This window comes from Camellia sinensis, chromosome 8 (genome assembly GCF_055761805.1).
Source record: "Camellia sinensis isolate YWXY chromosome 8, ASM5576180v1, whole genome shotgun sequence".
Classification (NCBI taxonomy): Eukaryota; Viridiplantae; Streptophyta; class Magnoliopsida; order Ericales; family Theaceae; genus Camellia; species Camellia sinensis.
In genome coordinates, this window is record NC_138968.1 from 27155703 (window position 1) to 27175364 (window position 19662).

Sequence of the window (19662 nt, forward strand, 5' to 3'; positions counted from 1 at the left end):
TATATATACATATGCAACAAAAATGAAAAGTAAATGTCTTCCAATTAATGGTTTGGGATTAGGAAGAAATTGTATGTGCACTCTATTGCATGTGATTTTGCATACACATGTAGGCCGGGGTAAATTTGTAGACATTTAACAAACTTGAACCTGTCAGCCAGCCAACCTACCAATCAATTTTTATTTTCTAACCACTCATGTAGGGATAGACTATTTTAATTTAGAAAAAGCCAAACACGTACTATTTTAACTTTAAAAACAAAAAACAAAAAAACAAAAAACAAAACAAAACAAAAAAACCCAAAAAGTCAATTATCACATCACTCTTTTATTTTTTATATATTTTTTCATAAAAAAATATAAAAAAAACCAACTAAAGTACCTAATATACAAACTAATCCAAAAAAAAACGAAAAAATAAAAAGTCCAAAGGCCAAAAAATACTAAAAAGTTAATCAGGGTAGTCATTCACACTTTTCCATACAAACAAAGTCATTCCCAAACAACACATGAAAAGCAGTTATAGTGATATAAAGCAAACAACATCCAAGAAAGAAAATAACAAGACCTACTTTAAAAATCAATAAAAAATATTCAAAATCCCAAACAAGGCCTGTGCTGTGCATCTTGTACACAAGCATGTCCAACAACAATAGACAATTTGTATTTTGATTAGATTCATGTTTTCCCTGTCAAAAATAGGAGTATGACAAAATCACCATTCTGATAAAAATCAGAAAAAGTTCACATTCAACAACAATGGGAATACAAATTTAAATCAGAGTGAATACAAATATTCAACCACTCACTTCTCTTGAGGCTTTGCAATGTCACAAGGCCCATGAATCAGAATACATGAATTTGAGCAATTTCACGTTCCAGATGTTGGCTAGCTTCTTCAAAAGACAAAAGTTCTTGCATGAGCGTCGAAAGCTTTGCTACGTTCTCTTCATGAACATGGGTAGGAACCTTCTCCTGGTAGCCAGAAGCATCCATCATCTTTGTTAGGTTGTCCCGTTGCCTGTAAAAATATATACAATCTCAATTATTCCAGCAAATGAATCGAGGCAATGAAAGGCTGCCTATCAAAGTGATATATGGTTTAATCAATCATTCAACCCCTAAAAACTACTTAATCGGTTTCTAGTGTCAGTCAACCAAAATTCACCATTAATAGACCGAATAGAGGGATGAGCTCTAGGTTTAAAGCCGGTCTCATACAATTTGAACCTGAGCCCAGTCAAAGGCTACGTATACATTTTGGCAGTGCATTATTGTGAGGTGGACATAGTGATGATGACAGAAAAAGCATTGGATGAGGAAGGATTCGGATATATTTCGAAAGATTAGATTTTATGAACTATTACAATATTAAGGTATTATTTAGGATTTTATTATAAGATTTAATAATTGTCTTGTTTTATTTTGGAAGCTTTTAAGTTTTTCTTGGATGCCTCCTATAAATAGGCTATTATGTAATACGGGGGTCATGAAGCTTTCAATATTGAATTGAGAATACTGAGATTTGAGATTTAGGTTTATTTTTCTTTTCTTTGGGTATGGTTTGTTCTTTTCTTTTACATTATAGTTTTATTTTGGCCGTCCTTCATCACATAATACTAGACTTTTTAGAAGCTCAACAAGGGTGGGCCCTAGTGAGTTGAGAGATGGATGAGGTGACATGGAATAATTCAAAGAGGAGATTTAAGGAGATGTTAAATTATAGGGTAAATTATATTGACCTCCTTTGAGGTTTGAAAAAAATATAATAAGCCCACAGTTTTGACATAATTATGTTGGGCTCCAAAAAGGTTTTAATTCACATGATACTTAACCCCCTTTTCATCAATAATTCTTTAGTCATATAGATGAACAAATGATGTTGTCATCTCTTTTACACTAAAATGTATATTTTTCCTTTTTCATCTTTGTATCTTCACACTATGTTCATTAGCTCCAATCTCTTTAGCCTTCCCAAAAAGGAGGTTAGTAGAATTATGCTAAAACTGTGGGACTTTTACAATCCTTTAAGGGAGGTCAGTGTAATTTACCCTAAATTATAACTTGTTGAAGGTGCTCATGGGACATCTTTCCCTTGGACAGGCATTTTATCGACACAAGGCCCTTCCAAGGTAGGCCTTATTCGTGTGTTAATCACACATGGAAATTGATAATTTGTGTGACAATGTACTCCCAAAAGTTGTTAACATGTGCAAAGGAGCAGAACTGGTGGACCACTTCCTTATTCATTGTGGGTGGGTGGCTAGGTGTAGGTACATGGTTCCACTAGCCATGTGGCTTATCAACATCATTGTCATGATAGATCCCCGATGCCACATGACAGCACCATAGAATGACACCAGGGCCAATTAGGTATTGCCATGTGTCCAGCCCAAAGCCAGATCACTCAGGACAACCTCAGGAAATCACAGGCATGCCCATTCTCCAGCTGAGCATGCCCACCTCCTCATCACAACCAAACTCAGGCATCGCTCGATTTAATCAAGCGATTCTAAAATCGAGCAACCTACAGTTATAGATCTTTAAAGATTCAAAAAAGATAATTGGACAATCCAACGCTAACCTAGGGTCCAAACAGGGCTGAAGGACACCTTCAGGTGGCACCACGGTCATGCGTGGACCATGACACTCGTATACTAACCTTGGTGACTACAATTAGTGTTTTTCCAAGGTGGCTCATCCCAATAATCCCCAAGGGAGATGCACCTTGATCTATCTTAAGAGAGGATATCCACAAGAAGCTATCTTCAGACCATAATAACAGTGTGACCAAAGTCATACATCAGTTAGATGTCATAGCCTCTAAGTTGAATCTCAAGTACCTGATGCCACTGCCTAATGTGACCATTGCATATGACTGTTGGCCAAAACAGGGTGGCCACCTGTTGTCTGGTCCAATCTTGTATAGAGTGCTGAAGAGTTTTCAGTTGAGAAAAAACACTTACTTTTGTATATCTTCCATCTTTTTCCTGAGCTTTTCACGTTCTGCTTCTGCATTAAGAGTTCCTTGAAGTTTGAGATAAACAGAAAGAGATTCGTTTACAACAGACACAGCACATCCAACTGGAGCAGCATCAATCTCTCTCAGAAACTGGAAAAAGTTCATATTGAGGGTTAATAGGATTTTAACTACAGAAAAAGAAGAACAAACAGATACGCTGCTCTAATCTCCAATAAATTACAGCATGAAATAAAGCCATTATCACTGGTTAGTTAGAAAGGAAGAATTTAGCATGGCCCACCATAGAAATTCAGAGTGATCAACAAGCCAGCAACCATAACTTTACGCGTATATATATCCATTGCTAAAAATAAATGAACTGGTTCAGTGTTCCTCTAAATGTTGGGAACTTATGCAAGTGTAAGAAATTACATAATTCCAATTGAGGCATGTCTCTGACAGCCCCAACCCCACACCCTCCAAAAAAGGATAAGAAGGATGAATAGTTATGGAGATTCGAGAAGAGTGTATCCAGGAGTGTACATAAGCCAAACCAAGCTGAGTAACAGAATATTCGAGCCCGCTCAGCTTAATGAAAGCATTGATTGAGTTAATTTCAAATTTAGTTTTAAAAATAAAAAAAAAAATTCCCACATTCGGGTTCAGCTCAGTAAGCAGGCAAAAGTTTTTGCAATGGCTACACTCGATTTGCTTTCTCTGAAAGATGTAATGGTGAACCAGACAATGAAGGCAATATTTTAAATAACAACAACAATGGCTACAGTATTTTCCTACATACTTTAGTTAGGAACTTCGAATTTCACATGAAGGACAACTTTCAAAACTTTACTATTATTATGACGTAACAAGAAAAGTAGAAAACATTAACCTGGCATGTCACACCAGAATCAGGTCTTGTTTAGAATGTGTCAATAAACTAAAAAATTCAGGGAAATTTGTTGGAATTGCAAATCACCTACATACATGGATCCTTTAAATTATAATTTTTATGATAACACCAGTAATTGGAAGCCACATCAAGCTGAGCACATAGATGATTGAGCTCCGCTTGTCCATATAATAAGCCTGAACTTTAGACTCAATCTCAACTCGGAAATACAACCAAGCTTAGCTCAGAGCAAGTTAAACTTGTTTTTCAACCTTAAGCATACCATTAAAAAATATAAAACAACCCACATAACAACAAATCTATGAAAATACCTTTAGAGATGATGAAGTGGCAAGTGTAGAAATCTCATGTTCATGGCCTTTAATGATCTCCGCAACTGCATCGTTTCGGCAAAGTGCATATGCTTCTCGCCTGAAAATAGATTTGACATTTTCAAACTATTATTACAATATTCTAAAACAAATTCGGAAAAATTCAAATCAAATTCTAACCAGCACTATAAATATAAAAACAATAATAATGAGCATTCTCATCAATGTCCCTTCACAGAATGTTCCATGACCAAAATTCTATATTTAATATAGGACATGTCCCATTACCAAGTATTAACTAGTCTTCATGTTTCCTCATAGAATTTCCTTCATGAAAAGGCAACTACAAATTATTTCCAAAGTATTTGTTGGTAACAATTCAAAAAAACTCACTTCTACGTAGGGATGGCAATTTGAAACCAACCCGACGGGGATCCCCGATCCCGACCCCGATTTGAGCAGTTTTTCCTTGAAAAATACCCCCGACAGGAAGAAGACGGTATTTGAAAATCAATCCCTGATCTGTTTCGGGCCGGGGACGGTGATCAGTATTTAAGCCCCGGCCCGGCCCGGCCCCATCCCCGAATTTTCCCGAAGTAAAATTACTTTTATACCCCCGTGTATTATATTTATATATCTATTTAGCTGTATTATCTATTTAGATGTATTATATTTATATTTATATTTATATATCTTAGAGTCTAACTCTCTCTCTGACTCTCATCTCTCAACTCAATCTGTCTCACTCTCTCGTTCTTCTCTCTCTCTCTCAACTCTCACTCTCGTAGTCACTCTCTTTCAACTCACTCTCGCAGTCACCAATGGCAACATCACCACCACCGCTGGCCCCAACCCTTCATCTCTCTCTATTCCTCATGGCCACCACCACCACCACCACCACCACCGCCGCCGCCAATGGTTTGTCTCTCTGTCACCACCACCGAACCCACCGGCGTCGCTTAGATCTGTTATCTCTCTCGCTCTGTGTGTGTGTGTGTGTAATCTGATTTGATCTGTGTGTGATCTGATCTGTGTGTGTGATCTGATCTGTGTGTGGTGTACTCACACTTGATTATTTTTTTTTTTTTTTAAATTTAAATCTGTGTTTAACATAGTGATATATATTGATTTATTGTTCTTGTGTTGAAGCTCGGGGATTTTTTGGGGTCGGGGAAACCCGATCCCCCGTTAGGGGACGGGGAAGGGGGGGTGATGGGTTCCCCGCCAGGGATCGGGATCGGGGCCGGGGACGGGGATTTTTTAGCCTTCGAGGATCGGGGACGGGGAGTGTAGTCCCTGGCCCGGCCCGGCCCGGCCCCGTTGCCATCTATACTCCTACGTAACGATTTATTTTCTTATTAACTATTTAAACATTGTCATTACAATCCAAGAAAATGAATTTTGGCTTCCACAGAAGTATAATCAGAAATGGAACTGTATACATAGCAAATGGGTATTTCATAAAATAAACATTAGAATATTTCCGTGGCCTAAAATATGGGGAATAAAAAAAGAATAAACAACCAAAGCTTAGATGCTTTTCACGAGTGAAAAAAAAAAAAAAAAATCCAAAAATAAAAATTCTATTACAATAAAATGAAAAACAAAAAAACATATAATTTAAACATTTACCTTTCATGCCTTTCTTTTGCAGGCATCAACGCCCTGAGTGACCTGAGTGATTTCACGGCTGACTCAACCATATCCATCTCATACTCTACTTTCTCATTTGTCCAGCACTGCAAACAATAGAACAAAGGTTGAGGAGCAGCATTAATTGATGTTACTTTCCAGTATTAAGACAGCTTATTACCATTACAAATGATAAACAACCAAAACAAACAACAATAGAACCCATCATCCAATTTCCTTTTTACGCCTAAACAAGAAAGAAGAAGATGCAAATTAACTTATTGCCTGAAAATTATCATTATTTTCCAAATCACTTTTTTATCCCAAAAAAGATCCTTTTTTTTTTTTTTCAAATCATCATGACCACTCTTCTAAGAAGAAAAGTTTATTGCCTAGAAATAAACAGTACATAATCCTAGCAAATTTGACAACTTTCAGCCAAATATAGAGTTACCCAACATGGAAGTCAAGGAGCTGCTCAGTGAGTCTCTTCTGTAAGATATACAACATCAAAAACACACACAAGCCTACATTAAATTAAGTCAAACCATGCTAAAAACATTTTCTATGCCAAAAATTGTCACCTATTTTGCTGACTTCTAAAAATAATTCTTACAACTGGCAGAGTAATTAACAAATTTCTATCTCAAGTAACATAGTAGCTATCAATCATGATGCTGGCCGGCACCACAGATAAATATCAGCCAACATGCCATGATACCCCCAATAGATAACCTAAAAAGAAACTCCAAAATTTCACCCAAAATATGCAGGGTATCAATAATACGGACACATATCACAGTTTACAATACATAATATCATCAAATAGTTCACGCATCACTGCACTGATACCTAATAATCGGCGAAAATTCTTCCTTTAGGTATCAAAAAAAAATATATCATTAATTCATTCCAGCGACTACATAATATTTCATAGTGTAAGAGGATCAAGCTGAAGATGTAATTCTAATTACTATCAAACAGATACGTTGATTGTTGACCTAAATATTCAGTTATTTTTAAGGTTGCGAGTAGCTATTAATAATTTGAACATCGCCAATTATGCTGTCTAGTTATATATATCAATTGTCAATTGGGTAATACATATTGACATCATGAACAAGCCCAATATCATCCAATCCTTGAGATAACTTGTCTGATGCATTTACTTTTTCCTTAAAGTAGTCCATCTCAACAGTCAAATCCTCAACAGAGCTATATATCTGTCCACTATTGATCAATATTTATCCTATATTTGGCAGAAGAGAAAGAGAAGGGAACAAGTACACCCAGTTTATCCTCATTAGAAAGAGAGGGAAAATAAAAGAGAGACAGAGAAGGAAATAAGGGGAAATTAAATTAGTGCATTTTTCCTGTTTGGTTAGAAAGAAAGTAGAGAAAACAGTTCAGGGGAAAACTATCTAATCTTATTATACCTTGTGCTTAATTTGTCATATCTGATCTTATTTGTCATATGTATTGAGGAAAAAAATTGTAGGAAGGAAAATTTTAAAACTTGTCTTCCCTAATTCTCCTTTTATCTGCTCCAAAGCCAAGCAAGTAAGAGAAAATAAGAGACATTAAAAACTTTTCTCTTCTCTTCCTTAACAAAATCCCACCTCTACTACTGATGGATACTCGCTAATCATAATTGATCCTTTCCTTGTACAATCCTTTGGTGAAGGAAGGCGCTGCCACAATTCTTCAGTGACATAAGGCATGAATGGATGAAGTAACCGTAGCCCATTATCCAGACACACCCACAAGGTGTCTTGTGCATAACTCCTTTCAGAAGCAAATGCTTCAGCATCACTGGCAAAGTAAGGCTTGACGGCTTCAATAAACACATCACACAACTGGAACTGCCACCATGAATATACTGCAGTAGCAGCATCAGAAAATTCATACGAGTCCAGAGATGTCACAGCTTTTGATATGGCCTTGTTCAACACGGAGAGAATCCACTGGCAGTTAAATGGCATGATATCTGGAACCACATTTGTTGGAGGGGTGTAATTATCTCCAAGTTTGCTCATGGCAAATCGCACAGCATTCCAAAGTTTATTACACCATTGGCGATACCCAACAACCCTTTGGATGTCCAGATTTATTTTATCAGACTACAAAGAAAGAGGAAAGAAGTCATTAAATTAACCAAAGAAAGAGGAAATAAGTCACTAAATTAACCAAAGAAAGAAAAGTAAAATCTGAGAAAAATAAGCATTAAAAAAGGTATGCACCTGTGCTGTGTAAGAGACAAGGGCAAAACGAAGAGCATCAGCACCACATTCAGAAATACCATCAGGAAAGTCCTTCTTTTGTCCCTCTTTCGCAACTTCCAATTCCAATGGATCTAAGTTACCCTCCTCTAGCCTCTTCTGAAGACCTTCGAGGGTTATTCCATTTATTACTTCAAGAGGATCAATAACATTTCCCAAAGACTTGGACATCTTCCGTCCATGTGCATCACGGATCATGGGATGCAAATAAACCTGTAGACAGTTCAAAATGCATCTGTGAATAGTGAGAATCACTTACCCCATCTTTCTCTTTGCACCTTGATTTTAAAAACTTTTGCATTTGCTTTTTTCTTAAAGACATTTTCCACTTCATACAATTAAATTTATAATTAACATTGGAGGACAGAACTGAGGTGTCAGAATGGGTGATTTAGCTGGTTAATGGCCTTAGCAAATTTCTCAGGATTCCTTCCAAAGGGTTTGAGAAGGGTGCCATGAAACTATAGCAGCTATTAAAGTAAAGAGGAGGCCAAAAATGGATGAATATTATGCTGGTAGGAGGTTTTTTTTCATTTTTTTTGAAACAGTACTTAAGAGAACGCCCAGTTTAATCCCCATTGAATGCGGTCTGGCAAGGGTAGATTGGTTATGGACCTAACATTTGGCGTAATTTGCACAAAGCGGCTGCCCTCATGTTCGAACCCACAACATCAAGGTTAGTGACAAGGTTCAACAGTATTTATCCAAAAAAATTATAATTGGTCTTTATTGTGTATGCTGTTCCCAACTTCCTTCCAGTTTTATTTTCCTGGTAGAGTAAAAATATGCATGCCCACTCACATCAAATCAAAACAATATCAAACATTAGCAGTTATAACCTAGCTACGACAGTGGAAGCTACGTCATGATTTAATCCAGTACTCCAAAGATAATGAAGTCAGATGTGACACCATATAGCATCTAATAGCCTACCTAACATGGTTCCACATACTTAAAAGGATTAAATTCACTCACCTTTGTGAAAGGTACATCACCTCCCAGCTTAATTCCTAACATCACCATACGGGCAACCCAGAAGAAGAGAATGTCATGCCCAGTTTCAAGAACTGAAGTTGGATAAAATGCCTTCAAATCATTTGTATCATCTGGCCAACCTAATACAGATAACGGAAAAAGACCAGAAGAAAACCAGGTGTCCAGGACATCAGGATCTTGAGACATCTGAAGTTTCTTCCCAGGAAATATTCGGTTAGCCTCTGTTTGAGCCTCTTCCTCATTTCTAGCAACCACCCAGTGATCATTGTATGCACCAAGTTCTTTCAATTCATCACCCTCAAGAGTCACATACCATGCAGGAATACGGTGACCCCACCAAAGCTGCCTTGAGATACACCAATCACGAATGTTCTCAAGCCATCTGTGATGTTAAAAATGCATATTTATTATTTAATACTATATAAATGAATATTATCATAGAGTTATAATGCTGAGAGATGTACACTCCAGCAGGAATAGCACGGGCATGAAGAAATATACATTTAGTGTCAAAGGCACAAACTTAAAATTTTCCAAATTTGGTAAATAATATCTGACTTGGCTATATGGTTATGGACCAACTTCAATACATCGTATGAACTAGTTAAGGACTCCGCTTAATATCAATTTCAAAATCTACAGACAATCATCAACTAAGAAACTGAATTATGGTCTCAAAGTGAAGTTGTGGAGTTAGAGAACAAAGTTTCAGAGGTATGATTGCTTCATTACAAATTTATTTCATTGTTCCCTAAAATAGTGTGAAACACTTCATACTGACACAGGTGAGATCAGATGTAAGAGTACCTCTTCCATTCAGCAGCATATTGTTTTGGAATGATCTCCATTTTCCTATTTTTGTCGTCAAATACAGCATCAAGAGCTTGCTTGGCCATACTGTTGCAGTTTACATACCACTGAGGTTTTATTAGGGGCTCCACAACATCATTGCTTCTTGAACAAATGCCAAGGCGCATCTCATTATTTTTGGCACCTCTATACAGGCCCTAGATGAAAGGAGAATGAATATATCAATAAAGTCATCGTATTTTTTCGTTTAATATTAAAACAAATTTACTCCAGGCAAGCATGTGTTGCTTCTAGCAAGTTCCTGAGCGATAAACTGTCTAAGTTATTTTGTTAAAAAAAAAAAAAAAAAGAGTTTTTGATCCCTTAGTTACCAGTGGCAGATCAATACAGCCTATGTAGCAAGAATACCTTTCTCTGTATAGCTTCTGTCACAACCTCACGGGCTTTGAAACGTGGCATCCCTGCAAACTCTGAACCACCATTACTATTTATTTTCCCATCATCAGTAAAGATGTTGATGAAGTCAAGATTATGGCGCTTTCCAACCTCAAAATCATTTGGATCATGGGCTGGCGTAATCTGCAAAGGTTTTGGAGGCACGATTCATAAACATTAGGATCCTAAAAGGACAATTACAAATTTAAGAAAAAAATTCAAACACTAGCATTCTTAGTCTCAAAGGAGAATCCGTACCTTAACAGCACCAGTCCCAAAATTAGGATCAACAAGTATTGCATCGCAAACTATGGGAAGTTTTCTTCCATTGAATGGATGAATGGCAAATTTTCCATGAAGATGACTGTATCTTGGGTCATCAGGATGTATCGCAATTCCAGTATCACCAAGCATTGTTTCCACTCTAGTAGTTGCCACAACAATTTCACCCAATCCTCCTTCCAGAGGATAAGCAAATGATGTCAAAACACCAAACTCCACCGGGTTTTCATACCCAGGAACCTTTAACTGTGTCCTTTCTTTGATGTCCAAATATTCAACCTACAAATCCCAAGCAACTTCAGAACACAGAATGTACTCCACTGATATGCCTTAAAAAGGTTAACAAGCTATCAACTTACTTCAATGTCAGATATTGCAGTACGCAAGATGCAATCCCAATTCACTAGCCTCAGATCCCTAAAAGAGAAGGTGAAAGAAATTTAATCTCAAAATAGGTATTCATCAAGTAAGGAAATTGTACAGCATAACATGCTGGGAGTATAGTTCATACGGAAAAATGAATGGAGTCTAAATCAGCAACCAAAAAAAAGCAAAAACAAAAATTGATGAGAGAATGAACTAGAGTCAGTGGCTCAGTGATATTGTCCCAATGGCCCAACCCATGGCATAATCATGTCAAACAGCTCATATCAAGACGTAATCAGCATCCATAAATTGGCTACTAATGATTGCTCCAATCTAAAATCTAAAATCTTAGTTCTTTATTACAATCTAAAATCTTAGTTCTTTATTACAATCTAAAATCTCCCCCATGCTTCATTCAGTTGAAATAGACCATGTTTGAACAACTTCAAAGAATTTGGCCTTCAGAAGTAATGAAAGACCATTATGTCCTATCAAAGACCCCACTGATTAAAGAACTAAGTAGCACAAACATGCAACACAACACTAACACGTCGACACATCAATTTTTCAAATAATGTAGGACACGACACATGTGACACGTTAAAATTATATATTTTTACAAATTTATTATCTCATATATATGAATAATTTATTCAACGATAACGAAAAATATGTAACATAAAACTATCTATATATATCAAAACTCAAACATCAAGATATAGAACGTTGTAATACAATGATGTATTCATCTTATAAATGTTTCAAAGCATATTTAGAGTGCATAAATTGTGTTTTCAAGAATGCATAATGTATTCATCACATACAATGTGTTCAGAGGGTTCAAGAAGTGTTGCCGAAGTGTCTGTAAAGTGTCGATAAAGAGCCCAATATCATGAATTTGATTTTTTAATTAAGACATGTTGAAGAAGTGTTGGACACACATTTAGGAGTGTCCAAAGAGTGTCAGTGTCCAACATGAGTATCGGACACGACATGCTTCCTCCGTAGAAGTGTCTATGTTTCTTAGTTAAAAAATATACAAGATACAACTTTTGGACTCGTTCTTCCAGCAAATCAAAAATAGATTACTCGGCAATGTCATTGTCCATGCTGGCTAATTTCAGATCAGGAAAACAAATTGGGAATGAGATTTGAGAACTTGTCACTAGAAATAAAGAAAAAGCAATTAACAAATGCATGGATTCTAAAGCACAAACTATGTTACCTATAAATAAGATCTTCCTTGTAAAGTCTAACAAAAGCCTCTGTGACAGCCTTGGATCTTTTCTCATCCATTGTGAAGCACTGTTGGAAGAACAAAAAGGATCCCATAAAACAGTTACAGTGGATGCACATGCAATAAGATTGACTGCATTTGGAACAAATTCCAACATGTTATAGTAATTTAAAATTCTTACCTCACGAGACCAATCAAGAGAAGCACCCAGGCATCTTAGCTGTTTCAATATGGTGCCACCGTACTCATTCTTCCAATTCCACACCTTTCACCATACAAAAGTAGACCCCAACAATGGATATTGGTACAAATGCTATCGAACTTTAAACTGTTGATTACCAATGATGTTGAAACAAACTTATTACAACTCAAACTTACTTCAGATACAAATTTCTCACGGCCAACATCATGTCTGGTTAATTTCCTTTCCCGCATGATTTTCTTCTCCACAACCACCTGTGAGGTAGATTAAAATAGCATATTTTGAAGATTATCTGCAATGGTCTGAATCAGCAATATTTGTAGGTATGATATCATGGGCTTGTTTGGTTTGTTTTTGGGAGAGTTGTTTTTGAAAAAAAAATTGGGGAGAGTTTAGAAATTTTTTTGATTTGTTTGGTTGTATATTTTGGGAGAGTTATTTTTTTGGGAGTTTGGGATGATTTGATATTTTGGGAGAATTTGAGTAGATGTGTGTGAGAGAAAAAGTGATTGAGAAGGAGAGAGGAGAGAGAAAAAGTGATTGATTGATGTGTAAGAGAGAGAAAGTGATTTTGAAAATTTTTTGAGAAAAACTCAAACCAAACAATTTTTTAGAATTTTTTTTCAAAAACTCATCTCCCAAATGCAAACCAAACATACCCTATATTTCTGGCAAACAACCATTGCTACATATATTTGATAACCAGTCACACAACTGGGTGGGACGGTAACCAGTCACCACACCAAATAATAGGGGCCAAAAACATCAGGAATATATGTAGGGCCCCAATAATAGAATGATGCACATCTTATCAATCTAATGATGCCAATGGTTGTCTCTTGGCATAATAGGGGCCCTGTATATTGGTGACATGCATACAAGGCCTCTCCACCCCCTTAGGGATATATGGCCACACAAAACATAAGAGATACAAATTGGGTAAAGGAAGATGGTAAAGGGGTAGTCCCCAACCTGTGTCGCTATCCCAGCATGATCCATCCCAGGCACCCACAAGGTATTGTATCCAGACATTCTACGCCAGCGAATAATAGTATCCTGTGTGCATTAAAAATTAACAGCATATTAATATTGCAAAAGCTACCAACCAAATACCTACTAAACCAAACCCAGAAAAGAGGAAGAAGAATAAGACATAGTAACAAAGAGACCTGGATGGCAGAAGTAAGGGCATGACCTATGTGCAGGGCTCCAGTCACATTTGGAGGTGGCAGAACCTGCAGTTATAAAGAAAAAAATGAAATTTGTGAAATTGTTAATTTCTACTACAGAAACTACAATTAAGTGATGGAATTGTTGAATGAACACAAAACAATGAATAAAACAAAACAAGGAGATAATAACAGCTGGAAGGTGCTGGAGAACAACAAATGGAGAAGAATTCACACAAATAAACCTCCAAAAAGAACACTACCGTCATCATCAACCCAAAAGTCTGAATTAATCACAAAAGACAGAAACAATAAACGACTAGAAACAACATTAAAAGGCTTTATTGCACGAGGTAGTCCTGGTTAGTGTTACCAATGCCTAAATCTTAGCATAGAACGCAGTTAAGAATCTACAACTTCCAATTGCAAACGAGAATTAGCCTCCCAGTTACAGCACCTTGACAGATAAAAAATCAAGACATGATTCTTAGCATATAAAGAAACTTGTGACCGAAAGATGAATCTTTTTTCCATAACTCTCATTATCACAGTGTCCATTAAACTCCATTCCGTGGCACTTTGGTTTATTCTAATAAGTAACTGCCAACTACCTTCCACTTAACCATTTCACTTGCCAGAAATGGAATGTACATTACTATGACAACAGCATAAAAATGAAAAAACATCATAAACCACCACAAGCTGAAGGGGAATAGAAAGGGGGGAAAAAAAAAGAAGAAAAAAGAGCACCAAAAGAATAACATAGATTTATGTGCTTGATGTTAAAACTATCAATCAGCGGCATAATGAGTTAAAGAATGAACTCAACCATCCAAAGAAACCTATGATTCAATATACTGTGTAATACGGAGAGCACAAACAAGAAAATGTGATTAGTTAACCCAGCATAAATCAAGTTTTTGGATAATGAAAATAAAAATCAAACGATTCAACACCCATCAGACACTATGAACCAAACTCCAGCCAGTCAAAGTGTCTTGTTGTAGAATGTATATATGAATAGTTCTTACTTCAACTCACTATGATTTCATATTCCTCCTAAAGTTTTGGAACAAACATCTGCATTCTTTTCGGTGAATGCTCGTTGCGGAAGCAGTTTAAGTCATAAATCGTATGGCAAAGGTATGAAAAACATTTAAGAGGATGCAACCATTAAAAAAAACACTCATTATACCTCAAATTATAGCAGAACAAACTTGTCAAAGCATTTAGAGGTCTACATGTTCCAATTGATAAAATGCAAACTACTCTAAATTTTTCTTCTTTTTCTCAAAAATTTAAAGCAACACCCTTCCAATCAGTGGAAAGTAAGGAAATCCACAATTCGAAGTTTGGCTCCAGCAATTTAGTTATCATACTTGCACTCCAGAATGATTGACATCTAGCAATTTAGCAACACAGAAACAATATGGTTATTGTTTGAGCATCCAGATTCCAGGATCATATCCATAATCCAATCAAAGAATCATACACAATTTTTGCCCAAAAACTTCCACAATCACCTCAATAAAATGAGCAACTAAAACAAGAAAAATGTTTTAAATTCCAGCAACAGCCATCAAATGTCCAGAGGGACACTCACAATCACAAATGGCGGTTTGGAGCTGCTAGAATCTGCCACAAAGAAGCCTGATTTCTCCCACCACGCATACCATCTAAACAAATTATGACATAAAGATTGTATAAGTTACTGAAATATATTTATTTAATGCTAGAAAGGACACAAAATAAATTCCAAACTTACGATTTCTCTACTGCTGTCGGACTGTATTGCTTAGCCATTTTCTGAGAGAGTTGTTTCATCTCACCAAAAGGAGTTTCTGGATCAACAAAATCCTCAGGGTTTTCTTCCCCTGTCTCCCTCTTTAAGTTCTTTCGCTTACTCGTCTTTAAAGTACTAGATGCTTGTTGTGCCTTGAATGCAAACAAACCAAGTGAATCTACCATTGTTAGTGCCATAAATAAGATGACCTAGAAATTGTTTTCATCTTTCATAGGCTTAACATCCACTTTGGAAGGGCAATGACATGGAAATGACGAGGAGATGACTGGTGGGTGGAACCGCCTACTGTGGTGACATTTCCCTTGAGCCATCCCACTCGCGTTCATATGTTCCGGCTGTTCCTCACATCGGGAGGGAGAACTTTGCCCAGAATGAGTGGATTTAAGAGTAAAATGATCACTAATACAATTGGAAACAAAAATACAAGTGCACAATGAATAATGATATACATTTACCTTAAGCTTAGCTGCCTCTGCTTTTTGTGCAGCCTTAAGCTTTTTCAATTCTTTCTCTCTGGCCTACAACAATAATGACAGCTTTTACATTAACCCCCCCTCAATCAAAAAAAAATAATAATTTGAGTACAGAACCAAATAACCAAACCAAAAAGCCCAAGAGAACACACATTAACCCAATAGTTGCAACTACAATACATCATAGTTGGAATTTGGAAACACAATATTTGTCAACAGGAAAGCTAACCCAATGGAGATAAATCAATTGTTCAAATGAAATGAAACTCCAAAGGAATTATTATAATTAATAATATCATCTACCTTCAGTATTACAAGAAAAAATAAGGTTTCAGCCTCAGAACTTCATAAGCCTCAAATTTACAAATACAACTGTAATGCAGATACATGCATTCTCTCCCTTATAGCCAGGAGTAACTAAATATGGAGCAAAATAAATTGTGTGGTAAAATTAACTCTGTAGTTCAGACGCTCATCATGCATGAGAGTCCGAATAAGTGTCCAGGTGTTCGAACTCTAATGCATGAAAAATGGTAAGTAAATAACACAATTTCATATTTGTCATCATGCAAGAAGGTCCGAATAAGTATCCGAGTGTTCGAACCCTAATGCATGAGAAATTGTAAATAAACACTATAATTACATATCTACCATTATGCAAGAGAGTCCGAATAAGTGTCTGAGTATTCAAACCCTAATACATGAGAAATGATAAGTAAATACCATAATTACATATCTGCCATCATGCAAGAGGTTCGAATAAGTGTCCGAGTATTCAAACTCTAATACATGAGAAATGATAAATAAACACCATAATTACATGTCTGCCATCATAAAATAAACTAACAATGTTGATCAAACTTTCACTAGACACTATGCCAGTTGCAAAATTCAGCTTACCCTGGGATCAGCTTAATTAACCTCACTGAGTTACAAGCCAACCAATATTTAACTAGGTCGCTTAACATTTTGTAAGCTAATATTTTCTCTCTCTTTAGCATGTTGAACTTTCAAAATTAGATAAACCATAATGAATAATAAAAATTACTGTCATCAACCATACAAAATTAAAATGAAAATGAAAAAAATAAAAATAAAAAATCGAAAATCTAATAGCAAGCATTACCAAATGGTTGTACTTTCATATGCCCACGTCACAATTATGGGCATCTTCAGATGTTTTGTAGGGCACTCGTAACATTGTTAAGGATCCTTGTTTTTGTCAGGTTCTATAGTGCACAGACCGTGCACCAGTTTCAAAAATCCTTCCTATTCTTACTCCTTGTTTTTCATCAAATTTGAGTGAAATTTTAGTTAAAAGCTTGATTTGGTATGAAACACTCCAATCCTTGCTATTTTTTTCATCAAATCTTTATGAAAATTTACAAACTTATCCTAAAAACCCATTTTAACCATTTTTTATGGAATAAAATTATTTCCAATCCTCATGCTTTTTAAAATTTCATCAAATTTAAGGACCAATTACAATTCAGTGGCTGAAAACTGTTGAAAGCTCGTACCTTTTCTTCTTTCTTCTTCTTCTTTTCAGGATCTTCGACCTGGGGTTTTGCCTCTGTTTCCACCTGCGAATTCAAACAGCTTATAAGATCAATTTGCAGAGTGTTAAAGCTTTCAAAAACCCTGAGTTGGCAAGCGAATTGAATCAATCACAATAAGAATGTATCAAAGATGGATATGAAACTCAATTAAAATGTATTCTTTTTAAAACCTTGTGATCTCTTTGTGGATGTGTTAATTCTAAAACACTATATTCAATTTGGAAATGATGTTAATAGAGAATTATACTCACCATTGTCGTTGCTTTCGAATCGAGAATCACTACTGAAATCAATGGCGCTCTCTCTCTCTCTCTCTCTGGGTTGGAAGGATAACGGCTCGTGTAAAACCCTAATGAGGGTTGGCTTTGGCTGGGCTGAAGTTATGCTTACGCGCAACGCGAGAGGGGCTGCTATTTATATAGACGATGTTGTGAGGACCTGTTTGGGAATGTTTGAACTTTCATCAGTGTTTTCAATTTTCTTAATTTAGTTTTTTAAAAATTGATTTTTTTATTTTTAGTAAAGATTTTTAAAATTTTAAGTATCTGTTTTGTTTTTTTTAGATACATCTTACTTAGATGTATTTAAAATGTAAAATATTTATAAAAAATATTTTAAAAAATTAATAAATGCATAAAAATATAAATCATTTATTGAATTTTTGTATTTTTTTATATTTCTGATATTTAGTAAATTTTTAAAAGATTTTTATTCGTGAAAATTATATTTTTTAAGTGTATTTATGTTAAGTGTGTCTAAAAATGACAAAAATTACTTAAAATATTAAAAAAATAATAAAAAAAATACGAAAAATAAGAAAATAAAATTTTCTGAAAAATATTTTTAGAAAACTCAAACCAAGCAAGTTTTAAGAACCCCTCCAAAAAAAAAAAAAACAGCTTTGGTAATAAAATAAAATTTTTAATTTTATCAATTTGAAGTATAATTTTTTGATTTACTTTTAATGCAAATTATTCGTCTATTTTTATTAAATAAAATAGATAAAAACATTAAACCATATATACTAAGATGACAATAAAAAAATATATATATATCAAATACAAATTGAATCCGCAATTGTCGAAGGATCTGTACTTAAATTGTTAATAGTTACAAAAATTAGAGCGGTGCTATCTCCCTATTTTGACTTCTAAAGAGGTGAAAAAGAGAGATAAGGATAAAAGTATGGGTCGTCCTTTCACATGGTTTATTTGATGTCCATAGAAACGGATTGGGAGTGGAAGTGCTCAATTATAACTCCCAAACATTTTTCTAAAGTTATATGACAAAATAAGGTCTAGTTTGGCAATATTATATTTTAGTTAAAAAGTTAACTTTTATTTTTGTGTTTTATATCTCTTTTGATAAAAAGTCAAAAAATTACTAAAATGATCAATTTTAAAAGTAAATTTTTTGTTTTATTTTATTTATTTGTTTTGATTCATATATGATATATTACATTTATGATAATATAAATTAAATACAACACATTAATATAAAGAACTCTCAAAGTGAAAGAAAAATTATAATAAGGGGTGGTTTGGGATGATCTAAAGAAATGTATTTTTTGACTTTTTATGAAATATGAGTTGGGTTTGAAGTGATATGTTAGAGAGGTGATGTGACTTAAATAAGATGATGTGACCAATTCAGCTCTTTGCATTATATAATAAAATAAATGGCAAAATTTATTTTACTTTCTCAAGACTTTAAACCATGACACTTTACTCTTTATGATTCAAATATATATATATATATATATAAATGATTGATAACTCGAGTTTGAGTTTGCCTGAAAGTCCAAATCTGCATTTATTAGTCAACTGCCTGGATGACCGGTGTAACACTTGTCTATCGTGTTTGTCATCATTGTCGACCGCAACTACCACATTATTACTGAACGACTGACCGGACGACCAACAAGTTAAAACTTAGATTCAATAATTCAGTACATTTTTTGTATTTTTATTTTTATGTATTTATTAATTTTTTAAAATATTTTTTCACAAAATTTTTACTTTTTAGATACATCTAAGTAAGGTGCATCTAAAAAAGTAAAAAAAAATGTTTAAAATTTTAAAAATATTTACTAAAAACAAAAAAATACGAAAATCAAAAAAATTAATTTTCAAAAAACTTAATTCAAAAAATTCAAACCAAACACACTGAATAGTAGTGCAAAAAACATCCATACAGGCCCGAAGGAGGGTGGGTTGGAAAGGGGCCTGGCCTACT

The 19662-nt window shown here is 35.0% G+C and overlaps 1 protein-coding gene across 4 annotated transcripts; it reads right to left on the minus strand.

Moving 5' to 3' along the window:
* Positions 1 to 554: 554 nt before the first annotated feature.
* On the minus strand, positions 555 to 18546 carry LOC114290175 (valine--tRNA ligase, mitochondrial 1). 4 transcript variants are annotated; one of them, XR_014337492.1, is made up of 22 exons: positions 17679 to 18546; positions 17389 to 17451; positions 15851 to 15913; positions 15357 to 15526; positions 15195 to 15267; positions 13592 to 13657; positions 13395 to 13478; positions 12599 to 12676; positions 12402 to 12485; positions 12209 to 12288; positions 10977 to 11034; positions 10594 to 10896; positions 10309 to 10479; positions 9898 to 10097; positions 9070 to 9472; positions 8056 to 8307; positions 7252 to 7935; positions 5816 to 5922; positions 4184 to 4283; positions 2967 to 3112; positions 810 to 1021; positions 555 to 689 (listed from the first exon to the last, which is right to left on the minus strand). XR_014337492.1 is itself a non-coding variant. In XM_082882370.1 (22 exons), the coding sequence occupies exons 1-21, from the start codon at positions 17679 to 17681 to the stop codon at positions 847 to 849; spliced, it is 3180 nt and encodes a 1059-aa protein (XP_082738496.1). In that variant the 5' UTR covers positions 17682 to 18546; the 3' UTR covers positions 555 to 689; positions 810 to 846. The 4 variants fall into 4 exon arrangements, 2 of the variants coding, with proteins under 2 accessions (XP_082738496.1, XP_028089870.2); XM_082882370.1 differs by having other exon boundaries at positions 7435 to 7935; XR_014337491.1 differs by having other exon boundaries at positions 555 to 1021.
* Between the last annotated feature and the right edge of the window lie 1116 nt (positions 18547 to 19662).

Coding starts and splice junctions, on each gene's coding strand:
- LOC114290175 (XM_082882370.1), bottom strand. Junction 12,677..13,394: donor ATGCTGGGATAGCGACACAG/GTTGGGGACTAC, acceptor TCTACCTCACAG/GTGGTTGTGGAGAAGAAAAT. Junction 4,284..5,815: donor GCAAAAGAAAGGCATGAAAG/GTAAATGTTTAA, acceptor ATCTATTTTCAG/GCGAGAAGCATATGCACTTT.